The 17,293-nt window shown below is 33.0% G+C and overlaps 2 protein-coding genes across 2 annotated transcripts; both read left to right on the top strand.

Annotated features, from left to right (window-relative positions):
• The first annotated feature begins 1,471 nt into the window (after positions 1–1,471).
• LOC140058345 (uncharacterized) lies at positions 1,472–9,009 on the top strand. Its single transcript, XM_072103907.1, has 4 exons — positions 1,472–1,537; positions 1,829–1,897; positions 2,071–2,370; positions 2,556–9,009. The coding sequence occupies exons 1-4, from the start codon at positions 1,489–1,491 to the stop codon at positions 6,701–6,703; spliced, it is 4,566 nt and encodes a 1,521-aa protein (XP_071960008.1). The 5' UTR covers positions 1,472–1,488; the 3' UTR covers positions 6,704–9,009.
• A 387-nt stretch (positions 9,010–9,396) lies between these two features.
• Positions 9,397–17,280, top strand: LOC140058406 (sulfate anion transporter 1-like). The gene is made up of 15 exons (XM_072103996.1): positions 9,397–9,966; positions 10,701–10,811; positions 11,070–11,245; positions 11,569–11,733; positions 12,127–12,270; positions 12,498–12,580; positions 12,727–12,874; positions 13,179–13,292; positions 13,448–13,525; positions 13,830–13,928; positions 14,033–14,209; positions 14,328–14,501; positions 15,918–16,095; positions 16,327–16,424; positions 16,765–17,280. Exons 1-15 carry the CDS (start codon positions 9,549–9,551, stop codon positions 16,900–16,902), a joined length of 2,301 nt encoding a protein of 766 aa, XP_071960097.1. The 5' UTR covers positions 9,397–9,548; the 3' UTR covers positions 16,903–17,280.
• Positions 17,281–17,293: the final 13 nt, after the last annotated feature.

Raw genomic sequence — 17,293 nt, forward strand, 5'->3', positions numbered from 1 at the left:
TCGGTCACCGAAATATTTCGACCAAGTTCAACCATGGAAAGCTAGATCGCCATACCAATTACATAAAATTTACATTCACTTGTTATGCAATGCAAATAAGCTTAACTAACAATTGTTTTTCTTTCTAGGGGAGATTGTTGTGTAGGACCCTCTTAAAATCAAATCTTGCTAAAAATACATTTTCAAATGACAAGCCAATCTGTATATACAGTATGTATAATTATATTATACAGATATTGACTGCTTGAGGTTAAATATAAGATTAGACATCCCCGAGGGAATGGTATTATGTTCGAGGGAATATATATTTCCCGAAGCGCCAGCTGAGGGAAATATATAATTCCCAAGAACTTAATATCATTCCCGAGGGGATGTCTAATCTTATATTTTACCGATATAAAAGGCGATATCTGTTATATTACATAGCCAACAACAAGTAGAATATCTGCTGGGTCGGGTAGCTAGGCTAGGTAGGCCTCCTTTTTGTATTGTATGTAAACAAGCTGCCCAGACACCTTACCTTTCGAAGAATAATATACAGATAATTACTAATTAATGATTCATTGACAATAACATATTCACTAGCCTAGGTCGTTTAAATAATAACAGAAGAATTTCCATCAATAAGCCTACATTAATAATAATAATATTATCAGGTAGGCCGAATAAATAATAATTCGTCTTCTTTCGAGCCGAATCACCAGATGTTCAGTGCGTCGCGCGCGTACCCGTTACTACTGTGAGTATTAACCAATCACAAACGGTGTTTCATCACATCTAGGGAGGACTAAAAATAAATGAGGGCGCTATGTATGCATAGTTTAAATAGTTTAGATGACTAATTTCGTGAAGCAAGTTCCGTGGCGCAGCGCATGACGCGTTGTCTTGTGATGGAGTGACAATTTAATCGCGAGTTCAAGACCCAGCAGATGACTTTTATTTATTTATCGGCAAACGCGAGTGTTGAACTGAACTGAACTTTTATTGTATCTCTTTTAAATCAGAGGCACAGTCTCAATGAGATGTGCAACAAGTTTACAGTGAAAAATAATACATACACACTTAAATATAAATACAAAAAAAAAAGAAAGACATGAGAACAAAATTACAGAAAAAAAAAAATTTAAGAAAACTGAGACAGATTAAATACGAGTAATGAGTAAATTAAGTTTGAGAAGGAATTGTATTATATATATCATTTCGTGTGTTCCAAGCCATGGTCAGAAAAATTTTGCAATGTTTGTCGAAAATAATACTTGCCACACGAAAATTACACAGTCAATATCATCGTACTCGAGAATGTATATGATTAGTGACAGGGACGCGAAAATTGCTCAATCAATATCATCGTTCTCGAGGATATATACTATTTACGATCCTCGCAGCGGTAGTCATGTGATGCAGTTTCAACCAATCACGTTCACGTATTTACATAGGCTATGTAATATTAATATTTATTTTCATTAGAAATACTAATTCAACTAAAACATGAATAAAAGTGACAAGGAAAAAGGAAGAGGAAGAGGGAGAGGAAGAGGTAGGTTTCACTCCGTTGTATCTTCGTGTTTATTGATTAAAAAACAATTATTGGTTCAAGTTTTTAACACCTTTTTTTAAAATGGAGATATATTGAGTTTTTTAATGTATAGAAACAGACTTACTATAAATATAAATAAACTTACCATAAGTATAAAACTGGCTATTACTCGAACCATGTTACCCATGTCTTTATTATACAACTATGATATTGCCACATTGTGGTGATGACAGATAAAAAACCAATTAGATTGTAATACCTGCAAAACGATTTTGTTTTTCATATCCAAAGATAGCCAACCTAGAAAAACGATACCTCAGGTTGGAAACCGTGACAAGACAGAGATTAAGCATGAAGAAGGTATAAACTTGTGTTTTTAAATTCAATTAATTAATTGTGTGTTAAAACATATAAAAACATTCAAAACTTGTTTTTTTTAAATAGGCTCCGAACTATTATTTCTACCCACAATGATCTACTTGTTTTGTAAAATTGGAATAAAATAAAGATTATTCTTTCTTTACTTCTTTCAGTTCCTAATGGCGTGTTGATGGAAGTGGCGAGGGAACTACCAAGAAACGAATGGAAAAACGTATTTAGGTCATTGATGAAAGAGTATATAACTTTAAAAGATAAATCATTTAACATTGAGACAAGAATCGAGGAAATTGAGCATAAAGCCCCCAATGACCTACAAGAGATCAAGTATCAAGCTTTAATGAAATGGAAGAATTGCATGGGTAAGGACGCCACCACTGGCCGACTAAAGGAGGCTCTTACAACGAACAAATTGAAAGGAATCTCAGACAAAATTGACGCATTTGTAACTAAAGGTACCGTATATTGGGAGTTTGTTTTATTATTTTTAGTCTCTTCTTTCTCCACTTAAACACGGTATTCCTCAAATAGCTGCTGTTACACATATCCAAATTATTCTGCTCTTTCATATAATTGGAAAATTGTATTATTATCCATTAACATGCTATTGCCTTTTTATGAGAAACTGTTGCAATTTCAGAAAAGAAAACAGAAAAGGCAGCAATGGTAAAAGAAGATCAAAAATCGTTTTCAGAAGATACCCTACGGGCGTTACTTCAAAGAGTACAGTCTGACGTTGTAAAATTCAAACAAAACCCAAGTGAGTACATTGAAAATAAAAAGGCATTCATGGAGGATATTGTAAGCATGTGGAACACACCACATCGTGGAGATGCACATATTGTAATTGGTGTTAACGAAAATTTTGAGAACGATGTTACCACTGATAATGAATTTGTTGGTATACAAGAAGAAGACAGGCGAGACAATTCATTTTATAACGCACACTTCGATGAAAACTATTTCAACTACAAACCGGATTTTGTTTACACCGAAAAATCTATATGCATTAAAGGTCAGTCAACCAAGACGTGCTTTGGTGTTTTTATTGTACGACATAATGAAGACAAGGCTAAAACTGAACCATGCGTAACAAAGATGAGACTTCCAAATCCAGATACAAGTTGGATGCCTGACTTAGTATTGGTCCGATCGAAAGGTGAAACAAAATATGCTGATGGACAGTTTCTTGATGATATTCACAATTGGTTTGGAAGTTCACGTACGCATACTTCAACATCGACATCAAAACAAGAAGGTTCTCAAGTTAAGCAGTTTCTGGAGTATACAGATAATTTCATGAAAACTAGGGCATTTGTCCTAATAACTGACTGTCCATTAGACGCACACAGCGACGCTAACAATAACATTAGTGATATAGGTTGTGTAAATTGGGTGAAAGTTTTCGACTTTGACATCAACAGTCCAAAATCTGGGATTTTAAAAGAATGCCAAGATATTTTAGATACGGTATTGAATAAAACAACTTGGACAAATCAGCCTGTCGACCTAAATACCAGATCTACTAATTGGTATTTTCCATTGGGAAACACTATTGAGCAAGAACATGTGCTTCAAGATTTTGCTTCTTGGAAAACTAAAGCTAGTGGATCGTTCGACATGAACTGTACACAATTAGCAGAATACTGCGCATCAAGAATTCCTTTAACTGCACTGGTTCTTTGGTATGGCAAAACGAGTCCCAAATATCTATCACGTTTACTATTTTCTGTTGACGTTAAATTAGCCGGCTCTTACAAGCTGATATTATGCTGTAACGACAGGACTGCAGACGAGATCTCAGAGTTAAAGCATGCCGTAAGTCAGGATGATGACAACACCATTATTTCCGACATATCTCTCGAGACTGTTTGTGAAGCTATCAAGCAATCACATACAATTGAAAAGTCAAGTCATAAATATAAAGACTTTCAATTACCACGGGGAAAACCTCATCAAATCCTAGAAATTCAGCCTAAAGACGCATTGTGGTTAAAAGTGTGTGTTGAAGTGCTTTATCTGAATCATGACTACCGAGTAGAAAATGAAGTAGACGACGAGAAGTTGGGGTTTGAATTCCATCGTGGAGGCGTTTTGACATGGAATGAACTAAAGATAGGAGGATATGATGCAACCAGAGATCTAACGGATACAATCAAATCAGCAGTGGTCAATAATATCAGAGAGTCTAAATCGGGAATCATTGAGCTCTATCACGACCCTGGATCCGGTGGAACCACTCTTGGTAGAAGGGTTCTGTGGGAAATACATTTATCAAACAAAGCTCCTTGTGTAAATGCCACATCCTCACACGACATCAAAGCACTTTCTAAAAGAATTGAGTTTTTGTATCAGCACACTCTTCTTCCCATTGTCGTATTGTTAGATGGTAGTGATAACATTTTCTGCCGGCAACTTCTGAAAATATTGGAAAACTGTATAGTTGTCATTCTTCTCGTACAACGAACTGTATCAAAAATACGGAGTACAAAAGATCGTTTTTATCTCACTGGAAAGGTATCTGAAAAAGAAGCAGCAAACATTCTTTTTGCATTCTTAAGGTATACCAGCGATAAACAGAGGTTAGCACTTACGGATGTGGCGACGAGTGTGAACAAAAATGATGTGCATGTTTTTGAGTTTGGTCTGGCTGCCTATGAAGAGAAATATAAGGGTGTACATTCGTATGTCAAAGGCTATCTTGAGTATGATCCCACAAAGCAACTTTGTGGATGGCAACGAGTAGTCTCTTTTCTTGCATTGGCCTATTACTATGGCCATGCATCTATTCCTGCTCAATTCTTTGCAGAAATGCTTAGAGTTAGCAAGAAATCGGTAGTTACACTTGAAAATATAAAAGGAGAGAAATTTATCATTGAGACGTCTAAAAATGGAATCAAGAAGTGGAGGATAACACATTATGCTATAGCAAGAGAGATATTGGAGCAATTGTTAGGACAAAGCGAAGGAGCTACAGGTGAAGAAAACCTTTCAATTGATGCAAAAAGAAAAATTGGCAAACTGACATGTGACTTGATAGAAGCTGCTTCTAACACAATCAATAATAAGATCAAGTGTGAAGACGTTATGAATGTATTCTCCTCCATGATCATTATTCGCAATTCCGAAAACGACGACGTCAACCAGAAAAAGAAGATAAAACCAAAATTGTCAAGATTAATGTCTGACATTCCTTCCGAATCACCTTATGAAGAGCGTTTGGAAGTCCTGCGAAAACTTATTGATTGTTTCCCACAGTATGCGAGTGGATGGGCACATCTTGGTCGATTCTATTGTATGTGTAGACAAAACGAAATACCTAAAGCTATCGAATGTATTACGAAAGCTATTGATCTACAAGAAGAGATAAAACTAACTGATGGTGATCAACATAATAAGGAACTCAGTAACATGTTTCACATGTTAGGTTGTGCTTATAATTACGATGTAAGAAGTATCATTGGAGATGCAACAGATTCACAAGATCATGAGACTTTAGAAAAGTGTGTGGAAAGTACACAGTTGGCAATTGATAATTTCATTAAATGTAGAAAATATGTACTACAAGGCCGCGGACAAACGTACGGTTACAACGGCGAGTTATCTGCAAGACTGACTTTTATTGAATTTATTAAAGACCGCTGCTTCTCAATCGGGTTATCAATCGAAGAATTTCTGAAACGCAAAGAAGCTTCCCATTCGTCCAAAGAACTGGTTAGGGAGTGTTTTTCAAAATGTGAAATGTTGATATTAGAATGGAACGACATTTTTGACGAAGAATATGGCTCTGCATTTTCTGAGAATGTCAATAGGTTTCACCTTGTGTTTAAAGGAGTCGAAAATGCTCTGAAGATGTGGAGTGACGAAAATAGTGTTCGGAACCGACGAAGTAAAATTACAGCTTACAAATTAAAATACAGAAGTCATAAACAGATTACTAGTATCGACATGGTAACCTCTCCCGACGATGTTAAGAAGATCGTACAATTACATGAAGCTAATATCAACCAGATATGTGAGGAGCATACAACTGATTACAGTCTTGATTATGACGCAATAAGTTGGATTCGAGCAATCCGATCACCTTTATGCAAGCCAACATACACTATAGAAAAGGTAATTGGTTACGTTCAGAAATGGTACGCGGAAAATCAAAAATCACCACGGGCAGTGTATTATATGTTTGCTCTTAATCTGCTACTTGGCATTGGGGTAAACCGACAGCCTGGCTTATCAGCAAACTTTAAAATAGCGAAGAACTTACTTCAAGATCTTCAAAAGATAAACACCGTTGTCAGTACACCAGGATTAGCACTAGAGTGGATAGGCAAAGGTGACGGTATTAGTCGATTGGTTGAGCATCGCACCCTTAAGTTAAAATCCCAAAGTAATACAGTGTTTTGGAAAAGTGCTACGGTAATACCGTTACTAGATGTCCAATATGGTCACATTGTCGACTCAAGCAAACGAGTGAGCGGACGCATTAATTTAATGTCAAAAACAGTAGGAGCAATGACTAATCCCATTAGTGTATCATTCGATCCAATTCATGAAAAACTTTATGGCGAAAGGTTTAACCAAAACCCAGTTGCTTTCAACCTTGCATTTACTATGAATCATGGATTAAAAGCCTACAACGTATGCGAAGTTAAACGTATCAAATGTAAAGAATGCAATTTAACATTTGAATACTCAGCCTTAGACAAACCAAATACTAAGTACTATAATTGCCCATGCAATCGTGGCAGGCCTATTCGAATAGAATGTGACAATTTCCAAGACTATTAAGTAAATATCTTACTTACTCAAATATTCTAATGGTTATCAAAACAAAATAACATTGGAATGCAATCCGTATTTGATTCATTTTTTGTCTTGTTTTTATTTCAATAAATGCATGTAGGTTTGGTGACAGCTTAAAGCTGCTTTTTTACCTTTCAATTATTTCTTTGTGAAAGGAATCCTCAATTTGATATGCGATTTGGTAAACAGAACTGGTGTATTCAATGTGTATTATTACTAATTAGGTGACCTTCTGCGCCTTTGTTTAAGCAAACTTAACATTTTGATGTTTATAAGTTGTATGAATTGTATTTATTATAATTTGATTCCGATCTTTTTCTATCGTAGCCTAGATTATCAAATATCATAAACTTTAAACCAATAATGTACCCTAGAAGCACAAGACCTAAGAACTAATTAAACTTTATGGTTCCTCAATTTCTTCTTACTTCGCCAGAAAAATAATTATTTATCAAGGCCCAAAACTATAAAGATTATTTTACCCTAAGAATTTTAAATTCTAAATATGACTGTTCATTAATTTCACTATTTAGTTTAAATGTTCCTGGTCGTACACGAAATAGACATTTATTGCATATTCCTTTTAGCCGTGTCGACTGTACTAAGAGGGGACTTTTTCATAGACTACCTTATACATTTAATAATCTAAATAGCAATCATATCGATATTTTTAATGATAGACTTGGTTATTTTAAGAGGACGATGATGTGTTCACTTCTTGAACAGTCTGCATAACCTGTTTTAATTGAAATTTTTTATGGCATGCCAATCTATGTTTTATATATATATTTATATATTTTATCTGTATTTTATTGTTAACCGTTTTTGATGTTGTATTGTTTTATGTTTCAAACCTGTTAGTGGCGGTATTTATCGCTGTTGGTTTTAATTGAATAAAATAAAATAAAAATAAAATAAAATGATGAAAAATGTTTACGCTTAAAATAAAAAATTGTTTGTTAGTCAGATATTGTTTCTTTTAATTATTAATTCATTTCCTGTATTTATTTATATGCTATAATACCGGTAATTACTAGCATCTGTTACTTAAATAAGTATCAGACATTTATAATTCAAAATGTGAATATGTAATAGGCCTAATTATTATTGTTCATTTTATTATTATTTTACATTTTGACAATAACGATATGTGATAGTTTTGGTTTAGTAAATTACATTATAAGAATTCAGATAAATAAGCAATCTGTGTTAAAGCGTACCTATTGGAGAGTTTCCAATTTAAAAATTGGATAACAATGATATATATTACAAATTGAAAACGTTTATTGTATTAATATTTTAGTAAAATAGTATATCAGTATGTGACAATATACTGAAAAATACCTTGTATTGATCAAAATATTTGACGACCGTATTGTAAATTTGGGTCTAACAAGGAATCCGATAATAAAAATTACATTTGTTTGATTATTGTCGCTGTCGTATGATAGCGGGTAACCTTAAAGAAACTGTATTATTGTATTGTATTTGATTTAACTGTATAATTTTGCTTTGCGTTATTTATTTTAACTATATCATAATATTACCTATTATTGTCCGTTTTAACTATTCTAATAATGATTTAATTACAGTTATAATGTAATTAGCATTTTGGATTACTAGTTTCAATAGGTTGAATTGGAGTGTTATTATGTATCCAGTATTGCTTACAATAATTTTACGGATGTTATACATAATATTAATAAATAGGTCTAATTTACTTACCTTTTGTTGTATTACTGTTGTTAACGCTTATCACTTTGTCTGGTATATGGTATAATAATCTGTTACTTAAGTTTATTAGTTAGTTAAGCATTAGTTCATAGAATGCATATTTCGTAGTATTTTCATACAGGTTAAAGAAGATTGTATTCATTGTAGAAAAATTATTTTTAAACAAGTAATTATGATAATATTTAAAAATAAAATAAAGTTGATTACTAGTTTTAATAGGTTGATTGGAATTTTATTATTCATAGTATTGCTTACAAAATAATGTAACGGACATGGTACATTAAAAATAGGCCTTATTTACTTACTTTAATCATGCACTAAAGAAATAGTTGTGTTCATTTGTCATGCTTTCATTAACTATTGCCGATTGCTGTCAACGCTTTATAGTCTGGTGATGTGATAGTAGGATCATTTGTTACTTAAGTTTATTACTGTAATTAGCATTAGTTCATAGAATGCATATTTCGTGGTATTCAGGTTAACTGAAAAGAAGATTGCATTCATTTCTAAACCTGTAATATATGATAATCTTTAAAAATAAAATAAAGCTTGCATAGACGAATTAATTCATTTTGTGTTTTGTTTTTTTATTTATTTTTAACTATAATTTATTCAAAAATCTGACTCGACTGAAATTCATTCTGAAATGTACCGATATACGCAATCCACACTCCTAATATATATAACGTTAACACACCCGATATCCACTTAAATTACGCGGTAGCTATCACAACACCGAACGCTTTGTGAGCATGTACCGATATACATACTTGAATGCAAAGGTTGCGTTACTAAAGCTATCAATACAACTCTCTCTTGGTAAGAATAAGTACAGAAACAAAGGACCCATAGATTGGTATGTATTTTGCTCAATGAACCCACTATCGGTAGATTATATGTTATAATCTTTGTGGTGGATAACAATCATTTGAAGTTGTAGATTGTGTCAACATTGATATGCGTACCAGCAACTGCACGGCATATGCATATTGATAAAAACAATCAAGGTTAAATCATGGAGGATTTCCTCCATGGTTAAATGTAGTGATATTGGTAGTAATGAACAGATCTACGTTGGACGAGTAACGACGACAGCATGAATGAACTTTCATCGGAAACAGGTTATGTAGAAAATAACAAGAGTGTGAATATTGAAGAATGCGAAGTTTGTACTGAATCAGCATCAGCAGCAATAGACGGTGAGGATGTAGATAATAGACCTAATGTAGCAGACAATACTTTAGCAGACGATAAGACAGGTATACCAGCAACTATCAACCTGCAACGATACGCCTTTACAACGCTATCCTTCGAAGAAAAGTATAAAACTACTACTAAATCTCAGCATCACAAAACATGGCTGAAAAACGTCAGAATAAACAAGAACGTTTTATTGAATCTTATTTGGCAGCTGTTTCCAATTTTAAAATGGCTTCCACAGTACAAATTGAAGGATTATATTCTCGGCGATATATTAGGAGGACTGACTGTTGGGATTTTTTGCGTGCCTCAGAGTAAGTCTTAAATGTATATATGACTGATTGTGTTTTTCCTAGAATAATATATAGTAGGCCATACAAATTGAAGGAGTCGAACAGGAGCCTAAAATCACCTTTAAACGATCATGGTTCAGTACACAGAAGGCCTTTCACAAATATTTTGAATACACATTTAAATACTAAACTTTACATTGTTATACTATTTGTATAAACCAAGGTCAAAAGCTGGCTTACATTCAGAACAAAATCAATACCTTTCTAAAGAATATAAAATGGCAGGAACGATTTGTAAACGAAACTGCCATACTAACATTTATTATAGACCTATTATTGGGTATTATTGGCATACATAGACCTATTATTGGCATGTATAATCAACATAGAACATTTGTATGGTATCAATCTATACCATGCTAACGTTTTGTTTTTTTTAGAATGGGAAGTCATTTGTAGAACTTGTAGGAAGTACTTTGTGAACCATTGACCTATAACTTAGAAAACCCTGATGCTGTAAATAGCATTCTATGTATAATTCAAATGTTAGGAAATCATGCTATAGGCCTCATTTCTAATCGTTTTTAACTGTATTTAAACATTTTACCTTATCTTGTTGTCAATTGTATCGTTTTTGCTACTTTGTATTTTTATCGTTTTAATTAGTAAAAAAAGTGAATTTCCATTTATGTGGAACAATACAATTTCTTGAATTTTTAATTAGGCGACATATTTTTTTATAATTCATTTTCTAGGTATGGCATTTTCTTTAAATGCAAATCTTCCCCCGGTGTATGGCCTTTACGTTGCTTTCTTTCCCGTTATTGTGTATATTTTGATGGGAACATCTCACCATCTTTCCGTTGGTAAGCTGAATATTTAATAACGGTACTGTATTGAATCAATTTCATAATCACACAGACGTCACAAACATAGTTTACGTGACCGTACAAAAAATAGGGCCTATCAACCTTTACACGGCGCACAATGTACCACTTATATCATTTCGGCCGAAGTACATATTCGTATAGAAGCAAATTTCACACTGGGTGGGTATACCAAAATGTACGCCTACCAAAATCAAATGTTCAACTATGTTACTAAAATATGTTTTCAATCTGTAGGTACGTTTGCCATTATAAGTATCATGGCGGCGAACGCAGTTGAAAAGATACTTGTCGACGTTGATTTCGACGCACTTTCTATAGACACTGGCGGATCTCAATCGCCTGATGACTTACGCCAGATGGAATGGTTGAAAGTTCACACGACATTGTGTTTGCTTGTTGGAATCATACAAGTATGAGCCAAAATTAAGGGAGTGTTTAGAATGTACAGGCGAGGGATACCCGCGGCATACCTCGCACCTAATGCTTGGTTTCCACTAGGACGCAATTAAGGAACTACAGTTAACTAAACGCAACTAATTTAACCAATTACAAGCAATGGACAATCCAAACTGTCGCTTGTCTCTTTGATCAACTCGCTTGCGTTGCGCCTTACTGTACGTGAAACCATAGTTGGAACAGAGCTTAATCTAAAGAAAAATAATCTAGAGAATTTCCACCTCAACGAACATTAAATGATGGCCTAATATAGTTAAAAATCAATGATTGGTTTCAGGTAGTGATGGGGATATTTCGATTAGGCTTCATCACAATGTATCTGTCAAGACCAATACTACGTGGATTTACTACAGGGGCATCTTTCCATATTCTTGCAAGTCAATTCAAATATTTATTCGGTTTGGAAGTAACTGCAAAACAGGGTCCTTTTGCAATGATATATGTAAGTAGACCTAAATAATTTTCAAATCTCCAAATTGAAAAGTACCGTATATAATAAGCAATTATTTCATTCAAATTATTTTGATATGACATACAAACAAGAACATTCCAAACAGATAAAACCAGGTGCAAGGGAAAACAAAAATAATAATAATCCAGTAAAAAAGATAAAGTAAAATAACGGAGAAAGAAAAAGAATCGGTACTACAGGTTTAGGCTTACACCATTTTTAATGTATTTGATCTTGAGTGAAGACTTTTTTTTACCAAAATGGATAAGGAGGAAGGGGAGAAGTTCATTGTTTTCTTTCTAATATAGAAAAGAAGAATTTAAATTCAAAAATATTTTAAAAACAGTAAGATCATGTTCTAGATTAAATGTGTTTCTTTTACAGATGTATATAGACATCCTTTCGCGTTTACGTGACTGCAATCCAGCGGCTGTTGTCATTTCTGTCATTTCTTTACTGGTACTAGTTGTGGCCAAGGAATTAATGCAGAAATACAAGAAAAAGTCCATACCAATTGAACTATTTGTTGTAAGTTAACTAAATATAACTAGTTAGCGGTCACTATGTGTTTCCAGCAGAAAAGTATGGTTGAGAATATGTCGACCTTTCGGTTGTTATGCTACAAACTATAGGCCTATACAATACTACAAAATTAGAAACATGTATCTACCGAAAACGCCACTAATATTACTAGTATTAAAGTGTCTAATGGTATTTTGTATTCATTATCTTCTATTTTATTCATTTATTTGTAGGTTTCTGGATCAATTTTAGGGTCGTATTTTCTGAAATGGAATGATAAGTATGGTTTACCAATTATTGGTGACGTACCAACAGGGTAAAATATCATCTTTTTTAAAATGTATTGTAAGCTACCTAAGACATGTATACAACACTACAATAACTAAATAACAAGTCGATCTCAAGACTCTATTAGACGATAGTTAGGCTATACCTAAAATATTATTGTTACTTTTACTGCAGAATTCCAAAACCAACTGTGCCTCCTATCGAACATTTTCCAAGTCTGTTGAAAGACGCCTTTGTAATAGCTTTGGTTTCATACGTTATGAATATATCTCAGGCAATGATCATTGCTAGCAAAAACAACTATCGTATCGATTCAAGTCAGGTAAATACTGTATTACTACGTATTAAAATGCAAACAGCGCATGCGACTACTTGTGCGTATCACCGAACGAACGTGGTTCATATTACAAAGAATTACATTAAGGTGGAAAATGAATGTGGATAATCGATAAACAATAATTATTTAAAAAAACAAATTAAAATCCAAGGAAAATATTGACTAAAATGATACAAGATGAATGTAATAAATTACACACCTCACGAAACAATAAAACTTGTCCGAGGCTTAAAGATATAATATATATTATCTAAAATAAAAATAAAATACAATTTTATCATTTTTGTAGGAGTTTATTGCGTATGGCTGTGGTAATGCCTTCGCTTCATTTTTCTCATGTTTCACCAGCTGTGGCGCCCTTGCCAGGACATTAATTTTTGACAATGTTGGAGCCAAATCACAGGTTTGTCTTACTTAAAGTAAACGCATAACTAGGCTAATTACTTGCATTACAATACCAAAACAACATCGAAATTCACACACACAAAAGGACATGAGGCAACAATTACGATCATAAGAAAACAGTATATTGACAGTATTTGTTTTTTTTTTCTATAGATTGCTTCCCTTGTACAAATTATAATTGTGTTGGTTGTGCTTCTCTCACTCGGTCCATTATTTGAACCGCTACCAAAGGTAAAAATACAAAGTATAAAAATCATACTGTTACATTTTAAACATAAGTTTATACCAAAGACTAAAAACACCAGACATTGTGACTGATGGACGGACCAATCAACCAAGATAACTAATGTAACACTTAGTATGGACCAATGCCTGATAATATTAACATCGAAAACTATGCCGTCGTAGAGAGTATGCCATATATGGAAAATGATGGACAGACGGACCAACCGACTATGATATATGACCGACATATGAACTACACTACTGCCAACATTGGAATTATAACAACATAGTTTTGTATTGATTTGTTTAGTGTGTTCTAGCTTGTATCGTGATTACAGCATTAACTGGAATGTTTCGACAACTAGCAGACATCAAAGTTCACTGGAAAACTAGAAATTGGTGCGATTTGGTAAGCAATTCAATTTGATTCATTTCAATACAAATTTATGATTTAAACCAACCAATTACGTAGTCCATAAAATATACTAATAAATTACATAATTATTATTCTAGTCGATATGGTTGGTGACGTGGCTTAGCGTGAGTTTGTTAGGAGTAGCTGTTGGTCTACTGGTTGGGGTGGGGTTTTCATTTCTGTCAGTTGTTGTACGTACGCAAAGGCCACAATGTGTAATGCTAGGTGAGGTTGTCGATACAGAGATATACAAGGAAGTTGGTCTGTATGATAAGGTAAGATTTAAATATATATATATATCCTATATATTAAAAATAAAGAAAAGTAAAAAATAAATGTAGTTTTGAACTGTCATTACTCATTACGTGACCCTTACTTACTATTTATCTTTAGTGTTATCCTCTACCTGGATTTAAAATATTTCAAATGAAGGCTTCATTGTACTTCGCAAACGCCGAATATTTTAAAGACACCCTTGTACAAATGACAGAAATCAACCCAGATGAGTTATCGATGCAAAAACAAGATGACACGAACAATAAAGTAACTAAAAGGAAGTCTCATAAGGTAACTAAGTAACTAAAAGAAAGTCTCAAAAGGTAACTAAGTCACTAAAAGAAGGTATCAAAAGGTAACTAAGTAACTAAAAGAAGGTATCAAAAGGCAACTAAGTAACTAAAAGAAAGTCTCAAAAGGCAACTAAGTAACTAAAAGAAAGTCTCAAAAGGCAACTAAGTAACTAAAAGAAGGTATCAAAAGGTAACTAAGTAACTAAAAGAAGGTATCAAAAGGTAACTAAGTAACTAAAAGAAGGTATCAAAAGGTAACTAAGTAACTAAAAGAAGGTATCAAAAGGTAACTAAGTAACTAAAAGAAAGTCTCAAAAGGTAACTAAGTAACTAAAAGAAAGTCTCAAAAGGTAACTAAGTAACTAAAAGAAGGTATCAAAAGGTAACTAAGTAACTAAAAGAAGGTATCAAAAGGTAACTAAGTAACTAAAAGAAAGTCTCAAAAGGTAACTAAGTAACTAAAAGAAAGTCTCAAAAGGCAACTAAGTAACTAAAAGAAGGTATCAAAAGGTAACTAAGTAACTAAAAGAAGGTATCAAAAGGTAACTAAGTAACTAAAAGAAGGTATCAAAAGGTAACTAAGTAACTAAAAGAAGGTATCAAAAGGTAACTAAGTAACTAAAAGAAAGTCTCAAAAGGTAACTAAGTAACTAAAAGAAAGTCTCAAAAGGTAACTAAGTAACTAAAAGAAAGTCTCAAAAGGTAGCTAAGTCACTAAAAGAAAGTCTGAAAAGCTAGCTAAGTCACTAAAAGAAAGTCTCAAAAGGTAACTAAGTCACTATAAGAAAGTCTCAAAAGGCAACTAAGTAACTAAAAGAAAGTCTCAAAAGGTAACTAAGTAACTAAAAGAAAGTCTGAAAGGTAGCTAAGTCACTAAAAGAAAGTCTCAAAAGGTAACTAAGTCACTAAAAGAAAGTCTCAAAAGGCAACTAAGTAACTAAAAGAAAGTCTCAAAAAGTAACTAAGTCACTAAAAAAGGTATCAAAAGGTAGCTAATTAACTAAACGGTCTCAAAATGTACCAAGTTACTAAAATAAATCTATAAAAGTCCCCTAATAAAAGTCTCAAAAGCTAACTAAGTCACTAAAAGAAAGTTTCAAAAGGCATAACAAAAAAGAATTAACACAATAACTTGGTGATGAAATTAAGTACGGCAACGTTATAAACCAAAACAAAGAATCAGTTATATAATAATGAAATAACGCATTATGAAAGAAAGAAGAAAAATATAATAATCTGAAATAGTAACGTTAGTTTAGCAAATTGTCATGGTTTCTATCAAAACAACTGTATAGAGAAACTATTGTGCTAAATGTGTAAGATTAGAAATGGAAGAAGATTTGTTTAATCTACAATAATGGCATTCATGGAGTTCACATTGCAATATAAAGTATAATAAACATTCTTTTCTTAGTCGCATGACCCGGAAGCAGTTGACCTTGGACTGGGATTTCTTAGGACTCGAACCCACACTCTTGTAATAGATTGTGGATATTTCTCATTCTTGGATTCAGTCGGAGTAGGAACGCTTGCTGACGTCATTAATATGTATAGTAGGATTGGTATTACCGTTGTATTGGCAGATTGTAAAGGTAATTAGTCAACAGTCGAGTGACGTCAAATCACCTATATGTGCTCACTTTATTCAACTCAAGAATAGCAAACCAAAACGTTTGAAAACACTTTCCCAATTTTACTTAATTTTCTTTTTGGAAATGAAACCTTAGATTTTTCTAGTAAGTAATGAGTAATTTGCATAAACTATAACATATTGTTCATGGTTTGTGGTAATAGTTGATGCAATGTTTGTTTTATTGTTTTAGAAACCATATTGAACATTCTAGAACGTCAAGGCTTCTTTAGGAACCGTAGCAAGTGCTGTTGTTTTCCTTCAATACATGATGCTGTACTTATAAGAAAGGTTTGTATACAAAGACCTACAAACTATAAGTTCGAATTATTCTTCATAAACAGTGCCCATTCCGGTATAATTATTTACGCATTTAAGTTTGATTTCATGGGCTAAGATATTTTGTGGGCACGAACGAACTTACCTGGGTAAATAATTACTGTATTTATTTTATTATTTATTTTCAATCGTTAGCAAAGAAAAAGTGTAGAGAAAGGCAAAATTAATGAACTTGGTGTGCTTAACCAACTCCTTCTGTAACAGCTAGCTAAACAATAGACAGGCTGTATACGTCATATGTCAACATAAACTTCTTATAATATAATAATATTATACAAATCTTGTTCTTTAGAAACAACATGCACAAGATAAGTTAGACAACTTTAGACAACTGTGTAATACTGAAATCCATGAAGATACTGGAAATGATTCAACAGCAGAGGAAGATGGGAGAGCAGCTAATGAACAACAATTACACGACAGTAACTAAAAGGAAAGTTAAATCGCAAATAGAGTAGTAACTGAATTGGCCCGTCGCAGTCTTTCAGATGAAGAATCTACTTAAAATGATAACTGTGTGATAACTTGAATAATACTTTAATATAGGCAATTGCAAACAGTCTTGAGAAGGATTTTGGAAAGAAACGCCTGCAAAAAATTCGAGAATCGGATAAAACGAATAACCTGTCTTCCAAAAGAATGATAGAGAGTTTGTGTCTATAAAAGTTTGAAGTATGATGAGGTTTGTAAGACAAAATAATAAATAATTGTTTAAACACTGACATTATTGCATGAAATTAAACTATTATTAATGTCAATTTATATGTCAAATAATGATTTTTTAAACACGACTCATTTTTGGACAAAACGTTGTGAGAAAA

This window comes from Antedon mediterranea, chromosome 9, assembly GCF_964355755.1.
Source record: "Antedon mediterranea chromosome 9, ecAntMedi1.1, whole genome shotgun sequence".
In the NCBI taxonomy this organism is placed as follows: Eukaryota; Metazoa; Echinodermata; class Crinoidea; order Comatulida; family Antedonidae; genus Antedon; species Antedon mediterranea.

What these genes read in the sequence shown, in the direction of transcription:
- LOC140058345 (XM_072103907.1), top strand. Translation starts at nt 1,489, where the DNA reads ATGAATAAAAGTGACAAGGAAAAAGGAAGAGGAAGAGGGAGAGGAAGA. An exon ending in AGGAAGAGGGAGAGGAAGAG is followed by an intron (nt 1,538 to 1,828) that starts GTAGGTTTCACT and finishes TCATATCCAAAG; the next exon opens with ATAGCCAACCTAGAAAAACG. An exon ending in TGACGCATTTGTAACTAAAG is followed by an intron (nt 2,371 to 2,555) that starts GTACCGTATATT and finishes TTGCAATTTCAG; the next exon opens with AAAAGAAAACAGAAAAGGCA.
- LOC140058406 (XM_072103996.1), top strand. Translation starts at nt 9,549, where the DNA reads ATGAATGAACTTTCATCGGAAACAGGTTATGTAGAAAATAACAAGAGT. An exon ending in ATCTCACCATCTTTCCGTTG is followed by an intron (nt 10,812 to 11,069) that starts GTAAGCTGAATA and finishes TTCAATCTGTAG; the next exon opens with GTACGTTTGCCATTATAAGT. An exon ending in AAGTTGGTCTGTATGATAAG is followed by an intron (nt 14,210 to 14,327) that starts GTAAGATTTAAA and finishes ATTTATCTTTAG; the next exon opens with TGTTATCCTCTACCTGGATT.